The sequence below is a fragment of the Lethenteron reissneri genome, chromosome 3 (assembly GCF_015708825.2).
Source record: "Lethenteron reissneri isolate LAM-NWPU_2019-01 chromosome 3, ASM1570882v1, whole genome shotgun sequence".
NCBI lineage: Eukaryota > Metazoa > Chordata > Hyperoartia > Petromyzontiformes > Petromyzontidae > Lethenteron > Lethenteron reissneri.
Window position 1 is genome coordinate 2,134,883 of NC_083781.1, and position 21,181 is coordinate 2,156,063.

Consider the following 21,181-nt stretch of genomic DNA (forward strand, 5'->3'; position numbering starts at 1 on the left):
AAGCTTTAAATCGAAAATTAATAGGGGTTTCGTGAGAAATGCTACCGATTATCCGCATTTTCCTGCAATTACTTTAACAAATGTCCCCCGGTTAATATTTTTTTATCCGTTCCATGAACGCTACTGTTAACCGAAATAACTGTTAATCTAACGATTGCTCCGTTCCAAGACGATTGGAAGTTGACCTTTTTGACCCTTAAAATATGGTTTATAACATTTAAACACTCAATATTCATAAATAAACATCATAAGAACATACTAAAGGATTCATATGAATAGAAAACGAATAATGTAAACAAAGCCAGTCGAGGTCTAAACGCTCATAAATGGGGCGTCGCTGATTGGCTGAGGCCAAGGCTCGGCCCCACTTACGAGTGCTCGGATTGGCCGAAATTGGCGCCCGCGTGCATAACGTGAACGTACCGTTAGTCAACAATTGAACGTTAGTCAAAACCATGGGGAGTCCTATGGGAGGTGAAATGTTAACCGAAAAGCATCAACCGATGTCACTGTTAACCGAGGGACTACTGTATATAGGTTGAACTTCCTTCGCACCCTGATAATCGGCGGTTATTTTCATGGATAAATTTTGCCTGCCCACAGCACAGCCCCTTTCATTGCAGCCGAGTGTCAATGTTATTCACTGTGTATACATGTCTGTGAATTCAGTATACGTGCGTGTGTATAACTAAGCATCGTATGGGTGCGGTAGTGTAGCGATGAGCGCACTGCACTGCAAACCCAACGACCCGAGTTTGACTCTCGCTCACGGCCAACACCAGTGACGGTTATTTGAACCGGTGCTGGGCCTCCCCTAGGTTGACTCAGCCTCAAATGGGTACGTGGTGCGGTGTGTAAACATCGCCACTGGGGAAAAAAAGGCGGCTTGGCGTGGTGCTGGCCTCCCACCCCTTCGTGTGCCGTGCCGGCCTTCATAGGTGCACGCTAACAGCACTTGCCCATACAGTCTGTTAAGACTATTCTGGGATCTTTGTATTTTGTATGATTAAGCAAGCAATGTATCCTTCATATATCGGTTTTCTGTTTAAGTGGAGAGAGCTATAGGAAGGAGACGCCTGCTTACGACATTCTCCACAATGCCTAAAGTGATAATTATTGAGCGATGGGTGGACAATACTGTGTAAGTCAATCCGTATACAAGAACATTTAACCGTTTAGGCATCAGCATGGAATATATGCACGCGATTATTGGGTACGCGCCGTGTGTGTTGTTGGCATATAAATAAGCATCGTGTGGGAGTGGTAGGGGAGCGGTAGTGTAGCGGTTAGCGCACTTCGCTATAAACCCGGCGACCCGGGTTCAAAATTCCGCTCATTGCCAACACCACTGACGATTATCTAAACCGGTCCCGGGCCTCCCCTAGGTCGACTCGGCTTAAAATGAGTAGCTGGTGCGGTGTGTAAATATCACCACTGGGGAGACAAAGGCGGTCAGGCGTGGTGCTGGCCACCCACCCTCTCGTGTACCATTCCGGCCTTCATGGGTGCTACGAGCTAACAGCACTTGCCCTTACAGTCTGTTAAGGTTATACAGGGGTTCTTTGTCTTTGTTGTTGGCATAGGTCGACTCAACCTCAATTGAGTACCTGGTGTGATGCGTAAATATCGCCACTAGGGAAACAAAGGCGGCTGAGTGCGGTGCTGGCCACCCACCCCCTCGTGTACCGTGCCAGCCTTCATAGGTGCTCGCTAACAGCACTTGCTCCAAAAGTATGTTAAGGCTACACGGACGGGGGGGGGGGTCTTTGTATTTGTTTTGTTGGCATAGTCGGGGGCACAGGTGGTGCATTCGGCGAGTCATCTCAGTCAGCCAACACATGGCACCTGGGTCTGTTGCTTGTCCTGCCAGCAGGCGTTCGACACTTCACGTAGCCTTAACGTGCACATCGCCTGGCACAGGTGCCGTTGTGACGTCACCGCCACTTAGTGGCGAATGGCGGTTGTCGTTTTCCGCGTTCATGCAGTTTATGTGCACAGACACGGACGTTATGCGTCCATAGGTAGCCACGAGGAACCACATGCAAAGCAAATCCTCACCTTGTTTCCCATCTCTTGGAGATAGAGACAGATCAGCTGTTTGGTGTCGCACCGAAGCACATTCAGTTTTCTCTCCAAATCCTAGACACGCATAAAACGTCGCAAAGTCTCTAGATCTCCGACGTACAGCAAAGCAGATGATCAAATATTTTAAGCACGAGTTTTATTCGTGATACTTGGTTTGTCACTCAAGAGCTGCTCTTAGGTAAATATTCGTATGTCGGTTTAAAATTTGGTATTCAGAAAATATCAAATACAATTTTCATCAGGCCCTCAAGGTGTGAAGGACAGTCTCCAACTCTATTATCCACTCTGCATCTCTGGCCTCTTCGTTTATGTTGCTATACAGAAGGGTCATTGCCCGAACCGTCGACTATTATATATTTTTTTTCTTTTAAGGCCGCACGGCGTAATAGTGAGACAAAAAAAAAAATCTGAAAACGGAAATTGAGCGAACGGTCAAAACATTATTAAAAGAATGGGCCCCGTTGCAGATGTTCGCGGTTCGAATCTAGCGGCCACCCTGGCTATTACTGCAGGGTGCAATTATAATGATTACTACCGGTGTAATGACCACATGGATACCATTCGCCGTCAGCTTCGCAGTATACATTACAGATCCCCTGACGGCATCCCCAGAATGGAGGCCATTTGCGTACTGGCGTCAAGGTCCACATTTTTTGCCAAATTCGAAATTTCCACCGCGAATCGCTCAATTGGGATGATAACAGAGCAGGAAATCACCGCTCTCTACTCGTGGACTGTCTCCATTTGCTGCAGGCCACGCGCTGAAGTCACCTTGCGCCACACAAGGACTGCCGCCACTATGGGGGGGGGGGGCATTTAAATGTGTTGAGATGGGATGTAAAGCCATCTGAGAAGCCGCGGCGAATAGGAGGGGCACGATATCTGTTGCTGCCCAAGTCTGTGTGATGCAGCATCATCAACATCATCAACATCTGTAGGTGGGGGGCAGCCGCGTGAGATGGCGATGAGTTACTCTGCATTCCTTGCTGTGAACCAAGTCCGCTGGCAGCCCGTGACCGTCCGCAATCACCATCTGCTTCAAAGCCTGCGGGAAACGCGGACAGATTGTAAAGCAGTCGTTGGGCTTGACTGGTGATCCAGCAACTCGCGAACTCACTCCAGCCACTCACTTACCGGCGGCCGGTCGCCTCCTTATCTCTCCTATTGCTAGTACCGTAATTACTGCTGCCGTGACCTTTGCTCATTGATACCTCCACCCACGTCGAGGGCTCGGTCTCGCAGACTCGCGGTTTCATCTCAACCACCCCACCACTGCAGGTCACAACAACAAACTCGCTCACTCACCCAATGCCAACACCCGCCAAGTGACGTGCGGTGAGGTCAATGGCTGGGGAGGCACTGGCTCGTGTCAGAGCCAGATTCACACACTGAAGGGGGCGTGGCCTCATGGAGGGGGGCGTGGCCTCGCTGAAGGGTTGCGCAATCAGAGAAGAGGCTGAGCTCATCGCTGCCTCACCTCTCGTCTCTTCCTGTATTTGCAGCGGAGCTCCGCAAATTTGGCGATTTTGACTATAAAAATTATTGGAATCGTGCAGAAAGGTCATCAATAACACAGATAAGTGGAAAAATCTTAATATTTATTTAATTATTCTTTTTTTTACTTTTCGTCACCGCAATTTTCCTGACCGCACGTCCCTGAACACCCGCCAAGTGACGGTTACGTCACCACGGCGCCTGTGCCAGACCAGGTCCACTTTGAGGCCACGTGAAGTGCTGAAGGTTCGCTGACGGAAGGTCACGGGACCAAGATGACTGGCAGATGCATCAGCTGACCCCCTACTGTGCCACCTATCCCCCACACGGCCTCACTTACCACACACTGCAGGTCACTTCTCTGCTCTTTCTGCTGCTTCCTACACACTGCTCCACTTTGGATTTCCCTCCCATCATCTTTTTCCCCCCAAGTTCCTTGTTGAATGAAAATAAATCTGGAAACTCGATTACCACTGCGATAGAGCTATTTGTTGCTGGTGGCGTGACTTTGGCAATGTGCTCAGCAGCTGTGTAAAACGAATATATTTTTCACGATCAATGGATTAACATCAATTTTGTGACCCAGCCCACAGTTTTAGACTCGGTTTCAGTTCACAGTGTGAGACCCAGTATCATCAGCACTCCTGTATATAGGACCTTGATGACACGGTCCTATATAATATATACAACGAACTTTCCCCTGCTTTCTCATAGTGACTTAAATCACAATTTAACTTCACTCTAATAATAGGGTTTTTCCCATTTTTTCTGGCAAACAAAACTGAAACCTTTTTACAAGGAATCATGTGTGCATTAACCACAATACTTGTGGTCAAAATGCGAACAAAAACACTCTGATAATAAATGCATTGTCCTTGACACTGATTGGTCCACACCAGAGACGGCTTTCTTTTGAATTTCGTCTCAATTGGTGCTCGACCAGAGGACGCCAAAAGGCGTACGGCTCAAACACAATGCACTATCAAAGTAATGAGGGCTCGGGGTAAGCATCTACAATCAGTTTCAAGGACAATACATTTATTATCAGTGTGTTTTTTGTTTGCATTTTGACCACAAGTATTGTGGTTAATACACACATGATTCCTTGTAAAAAGGTTTCAGTTTTGTTGCCAGAAAAAAGGAGAAACCCCCTATTATTATACTTTGGTACTGGCAAAGGAAGTCTAATGATGACTTCACTCTGTTCACATAACGAGGCCATGAGACGAGCTCAGTTGGTAGAGCAGCGAGGCTCCCCAAGCAAACGGAACAACATCCTGGCGAGGATCGGCTCAGCTCATCATATTTTCAGTGCGACAACAAATTTACAACATCTGTGTGAAGCCGCCCCCTACTGAGGCTGTGGTCCCAGCCATAGAAATGTGGAATTTTTCCATCGTGGGGCTCAGGACAAACAAGGGGAAGCACGGAGGCACTGGATTGTGTACAACTGTGGGGTGGCTCAAGGTGCCAGCGTGTCAGTGACCTGCCACCAAAGAGGTCCCAAGTGATGCAAGTTAATGGTCTCCGCCCATCTACCGACAGCTACACAAAAAACAATGCTTTAAGAATAATAATAAAGAAAGGGTTTTCACTTCATTTTGAACACTCCATCATGAAGCCCTGAATAAGGCGGCGATGCTGACGAGGCCAAATCTCTGACGACGAGCGGTGAACAAGTGCCAGTCGTCCGGCGAGACTGGAGAAATCCATCAAGGAGACATCACGCGCGCGCTGGTGTCAATGCCCTCGGGGGTGTTTCCGCATTGACGGTCGTCTCTACGCTGCTCCGAAATACGACCGCATTTGCTGTGCAATCCAACCATAGACTGGGCAGCAATTATAAAAGTACATTATTTTGTCAAATGTCTTTTGCTATACATGTTCATTTAACGTCAGAGTAACCCTTTCCCATTCCTGATGACGTGCGGGTACGTCATCAGTAGCAGGCCACGCAGGAGGTCGTTTGGCACAGTTTCGCACCGGCTCTCTTTGACGTGGCACAAGAGTATTTTTTTATGTATTTTTAACCAAGCACAGGTTTATTCATGTTAAACCGGCGTGGTCGTTAAAGTTCGCATTACATCTAACTTTACAACCGGTGCTGCATGGCATTTTACCTTTGCAAGTGAAGTGACTGAACAGAAAGCGTGACATGAGACACTGGCATGAACAGCCGAGTCGTGTTCGAAGCGACTGTGCTCCCCTGCCACGAGCGTCAATTAACCCTTTCCCGTTCTGATGACGTACGTGTACGTATGTGTACGTCATTAGTTTTTCTTCTGATTCAATAGTAAAAGGCCATGCGGGAGGGCGTGTGGCACAGTTTGGCGCCAGCTCTCACAGAGTTTGGTCGTGTCGCTGCGGTTCTCTGCGGTGAGTACAGTACGACGTCTTTAAAAGCAACAGCGTTACGCTTCTCTAAATAAAATTAACGCCGCGCCACTCGTGCGTTCCCAGGTTCAACGGTGAACGGGACACCCACACCCTGCCACTTGCAGACGTCTCGGAACGGTGAAAGGTTTATAAAAAAGCAGGACTTAATGGAGACTCACCTCAAGGACATTGTGGATTTTTTTGTAATATTCCTTCGTGTGCTCCACGTTTTCATGCAAGCCCTTGCTGAACATGTCCACAATGTTGTGCCAAAGGGAGGCCAGGATGCTGCATCGACGGGAAAGAAAACCGCCACACGAGCCGAGCTTATCACAAGAGAAACGAATACCATTTGAGTTATACTTTTTTTGCGCGCATTCAATCGCCGTCTTGACTATGAGAACCACGGACAAGACGAACGAGAAGTACCTTTGGAAGGTCTCTTTGGAAACGTTTTCGTGCAAGATTTTCAGGTTAATATCGAGTTTGTCCAGCAGTGGCATGGCAGCCTGACAGAGGAGGTGCGTGCACACACACACCGACACACACACGCACACACACAGGCACACACAGTCTGCGTGTTAGCACATCCCCAACCCATTCTCAAGAGATGACAGCACTCGCTCTGAGCTTTCACATTGAGGAGCCCCGTAGCTCGTTTCGACTTGTCTTTTCGATATCTCTTCCAACTAGGGGAGTGCCCAAGCACAGTTTGTTTGAGCACTGTGCTACCCACCGACCTGGGTTCGATCCCCAGCCACGGCGAACATCAGTGACGAGTGATATCTGAACCGGTCCTAGACTCACGGGGGAGGGGGGGGGGGGGAGTTCCTCATCCACCGTCCGTAGCTAACAGATTAGCAAGGATGGCTACGTACGGTGCGAAAGAAGTTCAACACACGTACATACAAAGGGCTTCGTGTGTGCATAAGGGACAGCATAGCGTGACGCAATACTTCGAGCACTGCGCTACGAACCCGGCGACCCGAGTTCGATTCCAGCTCACGGCGAACGCCATTGACGGTTATCTGAAATCGGTCACGTGCCTCTCCTAGGTCGACTCAACCTCAAATGAGTCCATGGTGCACGATGCGTGAACATCGCCAACTGTGGAGACAAAGGCGGCCGGGCGTGGCGTTGGCCACCCCCTTCCCCCTTTGTGTGCTATGCTGGTCTTCCATCGGCGCTGCACGCTAACCTAACGGCACTTGCCCCAAAACAGGGGGGGGGATCTTTGTCTTTGCCTTTGGATGCGTGGGGGTTGGAGAATTGGGGGCAGTGGCCGCTACCTCTCTGGTGGGCGACTGGGGCGGCGGGGGGGTCCGGGCGGCGCTCCACTCGTCGCGCTTCCCCTCCGCTCGCTTCGCTGCGCTGACCCCGGCAGATCCGGCGGATCCGGCGGCGCCGACCCCCATCGCGACCTGTCACACGCAGCGGGCATCGTGTCGCTTTAAGAGTCTGTTACGTCAACCGGTGGCATCCAGGGAACCCGCGCCATCTCGTTACATCGACGCGGAGGTCCGCAGGCGATGTGGAGTCTCATCTACGATACCGAGAGATTACACCGGCGGTCTGCGGTGGTGAAACATCGTCATCGTAATCACCACCACCACCATGACCGTAGTCACCACTACCTTTCTCCATTGTCACCATGACCCACCACCATTTTCACCATCATTATCACCACTACCACCACCGTGACAATCACCACCACTTTCACCATCATCACCACCACTATCATGACCACCACCACCACACCCCGAATGCATGCACGTACTCACCGCTTCCAAATCACAGCCGTCATTGAGGCTTTTCTTCAAGTCGGACAGGATCTGTACAGTGGGCAAAAGATCAAGATACTGTAAATTAAACCGTCAGTTTTTATTGACACATCGATGTCCTCTCTGCCACGGGCGATGCATCCTGCAGGAATCGCGATGATTCAACGGGCGATTCCCAGGTGAACAACAACCTCCAGTCACTGCAATCGGATCTTGAGCAGGGTTCGCTCGCCACCTCGTGACCACCCGCGCAATCGCCAAGACGGCCTGGACCATTTGAGTGGAGACTAATGGGAATCCTCTGATGAAATCTCCATTCAAACTAGATGGGGCTTCTACTGCGGAAATCAAAGACTTCCAGTCGTTTAAACAGCACGTTTAAATCCCACTCTAAATGCGGTTTTAGCATTAGTTTAACATGCACGCAGTGTCAGGCAGGGCCTAATTTCTCACTCAAATGATTTCTTCTGGGGTCGCTGTTAGAAGACTTGAGTAGGTGACAAATGATGAGCCGTCACAGCCACAACCAGGAGGTATACTGGATGCGGTGTGCCGGGCATGGAAGAGCCACTTCAATGAACTATCGTTTGTCGCCAGGTCGCTTCTGAAAAAAATGAATGTAGCTCAGTGGGCCTTACCTGGTAAAATAGAACTAGATTATAGTTTAGTGTACTGGGTGAGATGTGCCGGGCTCGTGGATGGACGCGGCTAACCCTAAGCCATGGTGCCGCGGGGACGTCGTGTTCACGCACACACACACAAAGACCCCCCCACCCCCCCCCCCCCCCGTATAGCACGAACAAACTGTTGGGGCAAGTGCTGTTAGCGAGCACCTATGACCTATGAAGGCCGGGACAGTACACGGGGGGGTGGGTGGCGAACACCACGCCCGGCCGCCTTTGTCTCCCCAGTGGCGATGTTTACACAACGCACCACATACTCCTTTGAGGCCGAGTCTACCTAGGGTAGGCCCATGATCGGTTCAGCTAATCATCACTGGTGTTGGCCGTGAGCGGGTATCGAACTGGGGTCGCCGGGTTCGTAGCGCAGCGCGCTAACCGCTGCACTGCCGCTCCCCACACGAGCACACACGCGCACACGCGCACACGCGCACACGCACACACGAGCGCACACGCGCACACGCGCACACGCGCACACGCACACACGCACACACGCACACACGAGCACGCACGCGCGCACGCGCGCACGCGCGCACGCGCGCACACGCGCACACGCGCACACACGCACACACACGTGCGCGCACCAGTTCCGTGACCCAGTCGAAGAGATTGTCCGCGACCTCCCGGATGTCGTCGTGGTAACCCTGCAGCCGCTTGCCCAGCGAGCAGCGCTCCTCCTCCTCCTCCTCGCCGCTGGCGCCGTCCACCCACTGCGTGGGGTCGAGCTCCCACTGCTCGGGGATTGCGTGCAGCACCGCCCGCACGTGCTGCACGCTGTTCAGCGCCGTGCACACCTGCGGGGAGAGGAGCCCGCCGCTGTCAGCGCATCACTGTCCAGCAGCAGCGGCAGCAGCGGCAGCGACAGCACCAACAGCAGCAGCATCATCAGCGGGAGCCAGATCAGCAGCAACATCATCAGCGGAAGCATCATCATCAGCGGCAACAGTGGCGGCAGCATCATCAGCGGGAGCATCACCAGCAGCAATGGCAGCAGCAGCAAATGCAGCATCATCATGGTTCTCAACAGCAGTGGCGGCAGCATCATGTACAGTATGTTTAACTTCTTTCGCACTGTACGGAGCCAACCATGCTAATCGGAGGTGCGTGGTTACCAACAGCAGTGGCAGGAGCATCATAAGCAGATACAACTAAACGTTTTATTTTAATTTTAGCAGATAAGACCCACTGAGCTACATTGATAACGCAATGAAGTCGCTTATAACGTGGACATTTACAGCAGCAGCAGCAGCCAGATACTCTAAACGTATGATGTTGATTTTAAATGTGGAGGGGAAAACAGGAGGACCCGGAGAAAAATCCACGCGACCACGGGGAGAGAGACTCGCAGACTCCAAAAGAGTCGGGCTCAGGAATGAATTGGCGAGGCGCTCGGATGGCGGCGGTGGGGGCGGCACGGCAATGCTCGCTGACCTCCACGGAGAGCAGGAACTGGCCCCCATTGCTCGGTGGACACACTTGCTGCTTGAGCTTCGTCTCCATCATCTCCACGTAGTACTGCGCCGTCCCGAAAATATCCTGCAACCACCCCCCCACAACAATAACGACGACCACCCTTCAAAGATACAAATACATAAATATATACAGACACGGGAGACGGCACCACCGCAGGTGTGATGAGAGTTGACACGTTCTTGAATTGCGCGAGGTTGAACGAACTTGGGGAAAAGGTGATGATGACGGTGGTGGCAGAGGGAATTCCAAAGCGAGGGAAACAGCAGAAAGAGAAGCAATCTGGCCTGCAGTGTGGTTGAGTGGGTGGGTGGTTGAGTGAGTGGGTGGGTGGTTGAGTGGGTGGGTGGGTGGTTGTGGGTGGGTGGTTGAGTGGGTGGGTGCTTGTGACATGCAGTGTGGGGAGTGGTTGGGTGGGTGAGTGGCTGGGTTGAATCAGTGAGTGCTGGATTATCAATCAACCTGAATTATATCATATTTCGTTTTATCATGATTAACACGTGGCAACGGGCCGCAATACCACAATACGCCATCCATCGTGCAGGCCTCGCGGTAACGCACGCACCTTGATGATCCTCATCGCTAAACCGATGGATCCTTTAGAGTCAGGCCAGGCGAGTCGCAGCCAGAACTTGCGCATGTTCGTGAACCAGGACACCGTGTCGAACGCCGAGCTGCTGTAGTCCACCGATGAGCTTTCTGTCTTCAGCTAAGTGGGTCCATGTGAACAAGACCATCATCACCATCATCGCCGTCATCATCGTCATCGTCGCCATCATCATCGAGTGCTGATGGGTGGTGGGGGCAGCGGTGGGGGTGATGGAGGCGGTGGTGAGGGCGCCGGTGGGGGCAGCGGTGATGGTGGGTGGGGGGTCTGCGATGTTGCCGAGGCGACAGTTGCGGAGCTCACCGAGTCCTTCTCCACGGCGAGCGAGGTGACCTTGCGAGACTTCCGGAAGCACACGAGCAGCCAGTCGTGGATGGCCGAGTGGAACCACTCGTGGAACGACGACAGCAACGTCGCCTCCAGGGCCTTTCGACTGAGGTCGCGGGGGTGGGGGGAGGGGGAAGAAAAAAAAGAGACAAAGATCATCCCCACCCCATATAGCCTTTATAGACTTTTGGGGCAAGTGCTGTTAGCAAGCAGCACATATGAAGGCCGGCACAAGCACACGATGCGGGTGGGGGTGGCCAGCACCACGTTCCAGGTATCACGTGGGAGCACCCTTCCCCTCCCCATGCTTTACCCCACTACACGCCAACTGCCGGTCGACTGCGTGGACCCACTAACAAGACCGACGATAGAATGTCCTCCCCACCAGTGGCTAGGCAAGATGAGCTCAATCGCTCTGTTTAGGCCTTATCTGAAGACTCACACCTGTTTTTCCTGCAGGCCTACATTTCCCAAGTATGAACCAGTGGACTCTGGACTTTGTAGTATTTATATGTCCTAACTTTGTGCATGGTTGCACCGAGATCCCTGAATGAATTGCGCCTTCTAAATGAAAATGATGAATTATAATTGAATGTCGATTACAAAACAAAAACAATCTGAACGGCCACGAACGTACAGGCACCATTCTGACGATAAACTGGCACCTTGTGCCCGACATGACAAATAAAAACAATTGAAGGTAACGCTGCCCTCAGCACGCAGGCTGACATCCGGGAAAGAGCTTCACAGCTCTTTGGATTTTTCCAGGACAAATAAAAAACATTGTGATTGGGAGTTCCGGTTGGGCCACATCCCCCCTCACGCACTCGAGCAGCTGGGTGCCAAGCTGATGCAGGCCCTGCACGGCCGTGTACAGCCTGTGGATGATGTCCGCCACGAAGACGTCCAGTTCAGAGAAGCTCCTCATGGCCGACGAGACGTCGGCTGCCACCTGGCGAGGATGAGAGAGAGAGAGAGGGAGTAGGTGGGGGGGTGATGGTGGTAGTAATGGTGAGCACAACATTCCCCCTGCAATGTGGCGGGTGGAAGGGGGAGAGACACGGACAATCGAGGCTGTTCGGTGTCGTGTGCAGGAAACTGCCGCACGTGGCAAGGACGACGATCAGTGAGACCGGCTTGCAAAGGGCCCAGGCGATGGAGGGGAGGAGGAGGGCGATGCGGCTGGACGTCAAACGCGCAGGAGCGGGGGTGGGGGGGGGGATTGGAAGCCGTCTCGGTTGAGGGGCGCAAACGACGGGAAAGAGAGGCATGGAGAGAGGTCGCTGCTGGGCATGGCGATGCCCCCCACCCCCCCAGCCCAATGGCCACCCAAACACCGGGGGATTAAGGAGGGGAAAAACAATGGGGGTGCAGGCTGCAGAGGCTTTCAGAATCAGACTGAGGAGGGTTAGAACAATGGGGATGCAGGCTACAGGGGCATTCAGAATCAGACTGAGGAGGAGAAGAACAATGGGGGTGCAGGCTACAGGGGCATTCAATATCAGACTGAGGAGGAGAAGAACAATGGGGGTGCAGGCTACAGGGGCTTTCAGAATCAGACTGAGGAGGAGAAGAACAATGGGGGTGGAGGCTACAGGGGCTTTCAGAATCAGACTGAGGAGGAGAAGAACAATGGGGGTGCAGGCTACAGGGGCATTCAGAATCAGACTGAGGAGGAGAAGAACAATGGGGGTGCAGGCTACAGGGGCTTTCAGAATCAGACTGAGTAGGAGAAGAACAATGGGGGTGCAGGCTACAGGGGCTTTCAGAATCAGACTGAGGAGGAGAAGAACAATGGGGGTGCAGGCTACAGGGGCTTTCAGAATCAGACTGAGGAGGAGAAGAACAATGGGGGTGCAGGCTACAGGGGCTTTCAGAATTAGAATTCGAATATTTATAATGCAGGAAGAATCTGATGAGCTATAAAGATTTTTTTCACAGATGTCCAGTGGGGGCATGGGGTAAGAACGTAACAACAACAAACAATACAAACACACGATCGGAGCGCAACGTGTAGGAGAGGTAAACAGATCACAAAACAACTAATTAAACTAAACTATTTCTAATTTTACCAAGTAAGGCTGACTGAGCTATTAGCTTCTTTTTCAGAAGCGACCTGGCCACAAATGATAACTCACGTGGAAATGTATAGTGGCGAAACACTCTAAATGTGGAGGGGAAAACCAGGGGACCACTGGGAGAAGATACAAACTCCAAATATACAGCAGGAGTCAGGGTCGTGACCAAACCACCAACCTCCTGCATCCAGGCAAGCAATATAACATCACGCCACCGGTGGCACCCCTTAAATAAATAAAACAAATAAAGTATATAAGTTCAAATTGCATAAATACATCAAATGCAAAATTTGGGAAAGGCAGTACAAAAACAACAGCCAAAACAGTGACAGAGAAATGCGAAGCGAATTCAAGATGACGCCGTACAGAAACAGTGCGCACTTTATATCTGTAGAGAGAAAGAGAGAGGCGGTGAGAGTTGGACAGTCGCAGGTAGAGGAGGGGAAAAGCGGAATGTCTCGGAGTCTAGACTTGATCAGGGGCACAGAGTCGACGGCCGTGGAGAGCTTACCAGCTTCTCCAGCACTTGATAGCGGGTGGCGTTGATGTTCACGCTCGCCACGCTGCCGAAGAACACAGCACAGTGGGGGTCAGCCGAGCGGTCGGCCGTCCGCCGGCGGCTACCGGCGGCACTGCGCACTCGTCACGCACTTCGCCTCTTAACCTTCGTGAAGATGTACCGGTGCGGAAACGCCTACCGTGCCACGGCGTCAATCCGTTCACTCGCTTCGCAGTTTTGGATAGTTTGTAATGATGAATGTCACGATTGTAGCACGAGTAATGTAAATGGTTTGCGGAGTTTATTTGTGTGGCTTCTGACGGTTTTGTGCTGCAGTTGTTTACTAGGGTCATTGCGCTTCTTCCACTCATTCCTCATCATCATCATCTGAACGAACGTCCAATTCCCGGGCTTCACAAATGTATTCCACCGTCGAGTTCCGCGTACAACTCCGACACTAACTTTTATAATCCTCCATCGCGAGCCGTTGGCGTCTTCCTTCTCCCCCCCAAGAGTTTCCATCTGTGAATCGCCAATCGCCTTACAGAGAGAAGCGTGGCAGCAAGAATATTGAGCGGACGCGTTGCGATTGATGGGATGTGAAGTGGAGGCTTCCAAATCGAACGCCTCATTCTCTCTGCAACTCCTCACTGCTATTATTGTTTTTTAAGGGGTGGATTGTTACATCGCAGGATCACGAGAGGTGTCGGCTTGCGGAGGCCTTCATCCAGCAGTGGATTGGCAAGGTCTAACGATGATGATGATTTTAGTGGGGTGTCTATACATGCATCACCTTGTGTGTGTCTGTGTGTAAAGAGATGTATATGCATATATAGAAAGAGAGATGATGACTGTGAGCATTAGTGAGCAGTAGAGGCTCTCACTCGGTGAAGAGTTTGCTGTAGGGACTGCTTTGTAGGTGGTTGTTCATTTCCTCGCACAGGCCCACGAGACTGTCCAGGTGTTCTTGCGTGGACTAAACAACAACAAAAACAACATCAACAACAGCAACGGGGGCTATTGCACTGCTACATCGGAGTGTGAAGTGCGATCGGTGCCAGGCAGAGTTCAGGGCGACTGCTGCTTACCGATCAGCTTAGAAGTGGAATTCAAATAAAAATAAACTTTTATTTTACCAGGTAAAGCCCCCTGAGCTATGTAGCTCTTTTCCAGAAGTGACCTGCCAATAACAAATGATAGCTCAACAACAAAGTGGCTGATCACGTGGAAATTTATATCAGCAGCCAAATGGTCTCGACGTGTGATTTTAAATGTGGAGGGAAAAACTGGAGGACCGTGAGAAAAATCCACGTGACCACGGGGAGAGAGACACGCAAACTCCAAATACACAGCAGGCATCAGGGTCAGGATCGCACCCACGACCTGCTGTATAACAGGAGAGGTAGTCTACATCTCGCCACCATGGCGCCCCAATCACTCAAATGCAAATGTTATTTCCCCCCCCCCTCCCCCCCAATAATGGACCTTGTGTATTTCAAATCACAATCATCATGCGGGTTATTGGAGGGTATTTGGCCACGCCACACAGCGCAGGGTCGGTGAAGAGGGGGGTTGGGGGGGGTCCCGGAATGGGTTCAAAAGTTACGCATCACCGATGTCGGCCGTGGCCAGGTAGCAAAACGTCGGGCATCGCGCGTGTGTTGGAGAAACCCGCGGCACAACCAGACATGCACCGGACAGCTGAGCCGCACAACCGCGGAAAGTGATGCCAAATCAATCTTCAATGTACATGCTCAGTATCGCCCTCAATGAAATGGGCATCAGCGCACATTACAGCAGGACAGGACCGGTGCGTACAGGGGGCACGGAGCAACAGGAATGACAAATATAAATGGCAGCGGTACGCGGCAATGTTTTCACCAATTATTGGTCACTCAGCTTCTGGTGACACACACACACGATTCGCACGGTTCGCTACGTACAGTGCGGAAGAAGTTCAACGTGCGGTACATACATACAAGCCACACTCTCGTGCGGATCACTCTGCGTCACGTCCCGTGTTGTTGACAGCGAGAGGCACTACAGCGTTGAATTTGGAGAAGTGGCAGGTTACACCCGAGTGACCGCAAGGCTTACTACTACCACTACGTACGACTCCTGCTATGGAAAGTGAGATTTTCCTACAGCCAACAGATCCTGTGCTTCTCCACATATCCCTGAGCACAAAGTTCAACGTAAAAACCTTTTCGGTGTCACACCACTGTCACGCGGTGGAACGGCCTGCAGCTTTGCCTTTGCAGACGTACAGTACGGCGTCGAACTTCTTTGGCACCGTACATAGCCAACCGTGCTCGTCGCCGCAGGTGCAGCAGCGTGTGGTGGCCGAGGATCGCAATGGCGTGAATTTACGAGCGCCAGCAGCATCATGCGTCCGTCCGCGTTTCCCCACATTGAAGGGCACAGCGCGCTTTACCTTCTCGGAGCTTATCGGCGCCCTCTTCTCATTGTACCAGCATTCGGCTCCTTCCTGAGAAAATATTACAATTCACCATCTCGCACACAGCCAATATAACCGGCCAAACATAAAGCGCCGCCACTAGACGTACGACGACGACGCGATGGTGTTTGTGAAGCTGCAGTGGTTGTTGTTGTTGTGGTCGCACTGTGGTGGAGATCGAAGTGGCGTAGAAGTTGGTTGTGGCGGTGGCGGCTGCTGGCGGCTGTTACTTTGAGGGCCAAGAACTGTGCACAATTTACACTTTGGGCGGCGGTGGCTGTGACGTGGCCCGTAACCCTGCACTGCGGAGGGTTGGTGGATCGCAACGAACGACGTGAGACTCGACTTTCCCTGGGCGTCCAAGGTGCCATACCCTGGCTCACCGTAAGGCAGTACCAGCAAGTTGTGGACTAATCTCCATCTGTTCCATCGACATTGTACACCGTTGCCCCCTCGCATGCGTGCGTTTTCTCCAAGTACTCCGGTTGCCACCCACGCTCATTTATCGGCTGACAACTTCTTTATTGTGTAGAGGATCGCAGAACTCGGGCAAAGGTTGGCACCAGCTCACCAATTGGTTGCCTCCCCCGCTCGTTTGTGGTTCCTCGCCACTCTCAGTCATTCTAAGTCTTCTCTGTGAGCCGCTAACAACGGGAGAGTTACTGTTGGGATTGAGTGAAGAAGCCCAGCCAGCAGCAGGCAGGAAACTCGAGGCGATAGATTATTATTAATAGCAGCATGACACACGCGCACGCACGGACAGATGTGAATTGCGGAATTAAACTGGATAAATATGAACCACGGCATTGAACCGCGTGCGACGCCGAACTCGGCGGATCGGCAAGAGGCTCACCGCCAGGGCCTGCTGGATGGCCAGGCCCGCGGCGGGTGCAGTGCCGTCCATGTTGCCCCTGCACGTGAACGCCTCGCCCAGGCACCTGCAGCGCACGGCGGGGGGGGGGGGGAAGACAGCGGCACCGGCGGCGCTGGCAATCGTTTCGGTGCTCGTCACCACGTGCCATCGTTCTACGCGGCCGTAATAAATAATATTTACGCGATCTAACCCCAAAAAAACCCCTATATTATGAATAACATTCGTCACGAAAGCCTACGTGTTAAACTGTTCTAAGCGGCATGCGTAGAAGAGAAAATTGTCGTGTGAGGGACGCCATGGAGGCGATCGCCACAGTATTTAAACCTTTACTGCAGCCTTGCACCCCTTTGGTTCTCAATTGTTTAAAAAAATTACAATGTTAATAAATACATAGGAATGATGAAACAAATTAGTTGTACTTACGTGCCTGTGCTTAATTTGTGTTTTGATGATTTGCCTTTTTAAAAAATCCGGCCATGTCTCGCACCCCCAGAAAGGGCGTCTCGCACCACCAGGGGGTGCGTGCACCCCAGGTTACGAACCACTGATTTCAACAAATGATTTTGGCAAGCACTCTATCCCGGTACAACGCGGCGATGTTTTCTGACGACTGCGATGTTTTATATCACGATTGATTTGTAGGTCAGATCACACGAGCACAAAGTGCGTCGTACATCCTCAACCACCCAACACGGCCAATGAATATAACTGAACTGAAACAAAAAATGTTAGAACATTTTTAATTTGTCAGGTAAACAACGTTCCAATTTATTACTGCTTTAGCAGCACCACTGGTAGTGCTGTTGTTGTTGTGGGAGAGAGATGTGCACCACAACATATAACAATTGAGTGCGGACGTTTCGCTGGTCGCCACAACCAGCATCATCAGGCACGTTGTCAGCATTGTGAAAATATCCTCTAGGAAAAATGTGTTTATCACGTGGCAACTTTATCAATTGGCTGCGTCGGATGGAGAAGGGTATACGACACATTTCACCCACATGATGTGACCTAACAATCCATTGTGAATAATAATAGCCGGTCATCAAAGCCTACACCGTTAGATATTTTAGTATTCGGTTCTGCCACCTCTACTTTCCAGCGCCTCCCATTACTGGCAGCCTCCCCACCATCATCCGGACAACAACCATCACCTTGGGATAGCAAGGTTATGCTGCCGTGACGATTCTTGTAAAGCGGAATCCACATACATACACGCCACGTTGCTTTACCGCTACGAAATGTCTAGGGTCACGAACGCCAGGTACGGCTGCTGGTCTCGGACTTGCTGTGCGCACGCCTACACGTTCCGCCTGTTGCTTGGACTTGCAGTGAAACTGGCCAGTTTTCCACGTAACGTACATATGTTAAACTTCTTTCGCACCATACGTAGCCAATCGTGCTAATTGGAGGTGCATAACAACGTGCGACTGCATAGTTTCTACCGCCTCTGTGAGTCGGGGCAATTCGAAGGGGGCCTCTTTGCACTGCACAGAGGCATCTTACCTGCCAGGCCATCCATCTAACCCATCTGACAAGTTGCCATGGCGATGTTTAACTACTTAAATTAAACTACTATTAAGGATTTTTTTTTTTTACAGGTAAAGCCGACTGAGCTATGCAGCTCTTTTTCAGCAGCGACCTGAGGACAAATGATAGCTCAACGAAGTGGCTCATCGTGTGGATATGTATAGCAGCCAAATACTCTAAATGCAAGTTGATAATAAATGTGAAGGGGAAAAATCGGAGAACTCGGAGAAAAATACACACAAGGAGAACACGCAAACCCCAAATATACAACAGGCGTCAGGGTCGGGGTCAAACTCACGACCTCCTGTATACCAGGCGAGGTAGTTAACATCTCCTAGCCACCGTGGCACCCTCATCTTATGTATCTTCCCCACCATTAAGCACACGGGCCCAGCGAGCACCAGCATACAGTAACATCATCAACGTTCTCTCTCGCGACCACCGTCTTGAAAGAAAGCACGCGTCGTCACCGCCACCGCCACCACGCGGCCATCCCACGCGGTTCGGGCGTCGCTCGCCTCTCCCGGGGTAGACGGTGGCTTACTCCAGGAGAGTCTTCAGGTGAGCCAGCGACTCTGGTTGCGAGAGCGGGAAGCTCTTCTCCAAGTCTCTGAGCTTCGCCGTGGCGACGGCGGTGAAATCTCGGAAGCTCCGCTGCAGATCGCCCTCCTGCAGCAGGGAAACAGCGTGTGCATTCCCAGGGTGTTTGGCTGCTGTAAATGTCCACGCGATGATAAGCCACTTCTCGTTAGGCTGTTATTTGTGGCCAAGTCGCTTCTGAAAAAGAAGCCAATAGCTCAGTGGGCTTTACCTGGTAAAATAAAATAGTTTATTTGTATATATTTTTTACTGATTTGTTAACCTTTCCTATATTTTGCACAACAACAACAACAGGCGCCATTCGCCACTAAGCGGCGGTGACGTCACCACAGCGCCTGTGCCAGGCCAGGTGCACTTTCAAGCCATGTTAAGTGTCGAATACTCGCTGACAAGAGGTCATGGAACAGACCCAGGTGCCATAGGTTGACTGAGATGACTGCCATAATATTTTGACTTGCTTACCTTCTCTTTATTTTGCACTCCTACCAAAAGAGCTTCATATAGCTCACCGACTTTCTCCAAGATAAATAAAGATTCTGATGCCGAGTCTGTTTGTATTGACAATTACGTGAGCTACACTGGATTTTTTACAAACCACGCCTCCCTCGTCCACAAGCGTCTGGACCAATCCGCTCTGTGCCATCTCGCCGAGCGAGCGGCGCGCAGTACCGGCTCCTCCGATTGATGCCCAGCTATGATTCACGGCCCGCCGTGATCCCGGCTACCGCTGCCGTTACCCGCGCACAAACCTCGTGCGGTGACGCGGCCAGCGCAGGTTCACCGGGGACGGGGGGGGGGGGGGTGTCGGCTCCGAACCGGATGCCTGGAACCCAGTAGTTGCCACCTAGTTGGGACCACACTGCCCCAGGAAACCCTCAGCGTCACCCTTCAACCCCGTGGGACTGCTGCGGCGGGAGAGTGGGCAGGCGGGCAACGCTCCTCTCCGACGCGAGTTCGGGGGTCGTGCCGCGTGCCGGTAAGCTTCTTCGGGAACAGAACGTCCTCGTTCTCGTGCGACGGAAAGCAGCGCGTGACGAGCTGGCCGCGTTGCGTCGGCGAGTGGCTGCTCTGGCCACAGGCCCCAGGCGAGTTCATTATTTAACAAATATCAGATCAGAATATGTTTTTGTACTGCAGGAATACGATAAGCTATTAAGCACTTTTTCACAGATGTCCAGTATGGGAGGGTAAGAATGTTACAACGACAAACAGAACAATAACGTTATAGTAGTGCAAAGTAAAATAAAGGTAAACAAAATGCGAAAAGCTGCCAACGTTACCAGGTCTTGCACAGCGCCCTTCTCCCAGTTTCCATTTATGTCTCGCAGCAGCTTGAGGAGGTAATCCAGCTCCTTCCTCTGGGTGTGCCTGCTGTACACCGTCCACGCACTGCCTGCCACAAGCGCAATGCACAGTGTGCTTCAAATATTGAAAAAACACACATAACGTTTTCATTGTGTGTTTATCATAAATATAAATAGATTTCAAATGCGCGATCAGGCGTAGCGCATCAGTTCAGAATGCTCGTCTGGAACTGTTTTTGCGAGCTCAGGGTCACGTTGTCAACAGGAAGATACATTTGGCAGGAAGTAATCACACCGTGAAGACCGCGGCGATAGGCACGGTCTCACGATGTCTCCGGCCAACACAGAGACAAATGCAGCTCCCTACCATCTCCAAATGTCTCGCACGCAGCCACTGGGCCAATCTCCCACCCCCCACTGGACATCATCACCGCACAACATTTGACAATCGCTCTTCAGCGCACCGCTGTGGTGTTGCTGAAGCAGCAATATAATCGGCACGATTGCTCATCGCGTGACAACTTTATTCATGGGCCATGTCGGGCGGAGGAAGGGTGTACGACACGCAAGTATTTTGTTGACGAGATCCGGCGCATAAATCTACTGGGAATTACGGTGAAACCTTTCTAAGTCGGAGCCAGTTAAGTTAAAAGGCAGGGTTATTTCATAATCCCTTACGTCTCTCCCACTCCAACATTAAAGATCAAAACGTCTTTATACCCATGCATGACACAAAGAACACTTTCTGAAGCTCAATAGTTTTAAACTATTTTCTTTTATTTTACCTGGTTAGGTCCACTGAGCTATTAGCTTCTTTTTCAGAAGCGGCCTGGCCACAAATGAAAGCTCAACGAAACGGCTTATCACGTGGAAATGTAAAGCATACTCCAAACGCATGTTGATCCTAAATGTGGAGGATAAAACCGGAGGACCTGGAGAAAAATCCACGCGACCACGGGGAGAGAGACACGCAAACTCCAAGTATACAGCAGGCGTCGGGATCGGGATCGAACCCACG

At 51.4% G+C, this 21,181-nt stretch overlaps 1 protein-coding gene across 2 annotated transcripts in view; it reads right to left on the reverse strand.

Annotated features, from left to right (window-relative positions):
• LOC133345080 (BAI1-associated protein 3-like) overlaps positions 1-21,181 on the reverse strand; it is a 58,111-nt gene that overhangs the window by 6,238 nt on the left and 30,692 nt on the right. For both annotated transcript variants that reach the window (XM_061555544.1, XM_061555537.1), the window contains 17 exons: positions 20,140-20,248; positions 18,804-18,928; positions 16,709-16,793; positions 15,832-15,885; positions 14,282-14,373; positions 13,410-13,461; positions 11,648-11,772; positions 10,797-10,926; positions 10,452-10,595; positions 9,848-9,952; positions 9,001-9,210; positions 7,737-7,787; positions 7,245-7,376; positions 6,385-6,464; positions 6,135-6,243; positions 3,059-3,130; positions 2,059-2,139 (listed from right to left, as the gene is read on the reverse strand). In XM_061555544.1, the coding sequence (XP_061411528.1) occupies positions 2,059-2,139; positions 3,059-3,130; positions 6,135-6,243; positions 6,385-6,464; positions 7,245-7,376; positions 7,737-7,787; positions 9,001-9,210; positions 9,848-9,952; positions 10,452-10,595; positions 10,797-10,926; positions 11,648-11,772; positions 13,410-13,461; positions 14,282-14,373; positions 15,832-15,885; positions 16,709-16,793; positions 18,804-18,928; positions 20,140-20,248 (1,756 nt within the window). The remainder of the gene's footprint in view (positions 1-2,058; positions 2,140-3,058; positions 3,131-6,134; positions 6,244-6,384; positions 6,465-7,244; positions 7,377-7,736; positions 7,788-9,000; positions 9,211-9,847; positions 9,953-10,451; positions 10,596-10,796; positions 10,927-11,647; positions 11,773-13,409; positions 13,462-14,281; positions 14,374-15,831; positions 15,886-16,708; positions 16,794-18,803; positions 18,929-20,139; positions 20,249-21,181) is intronic.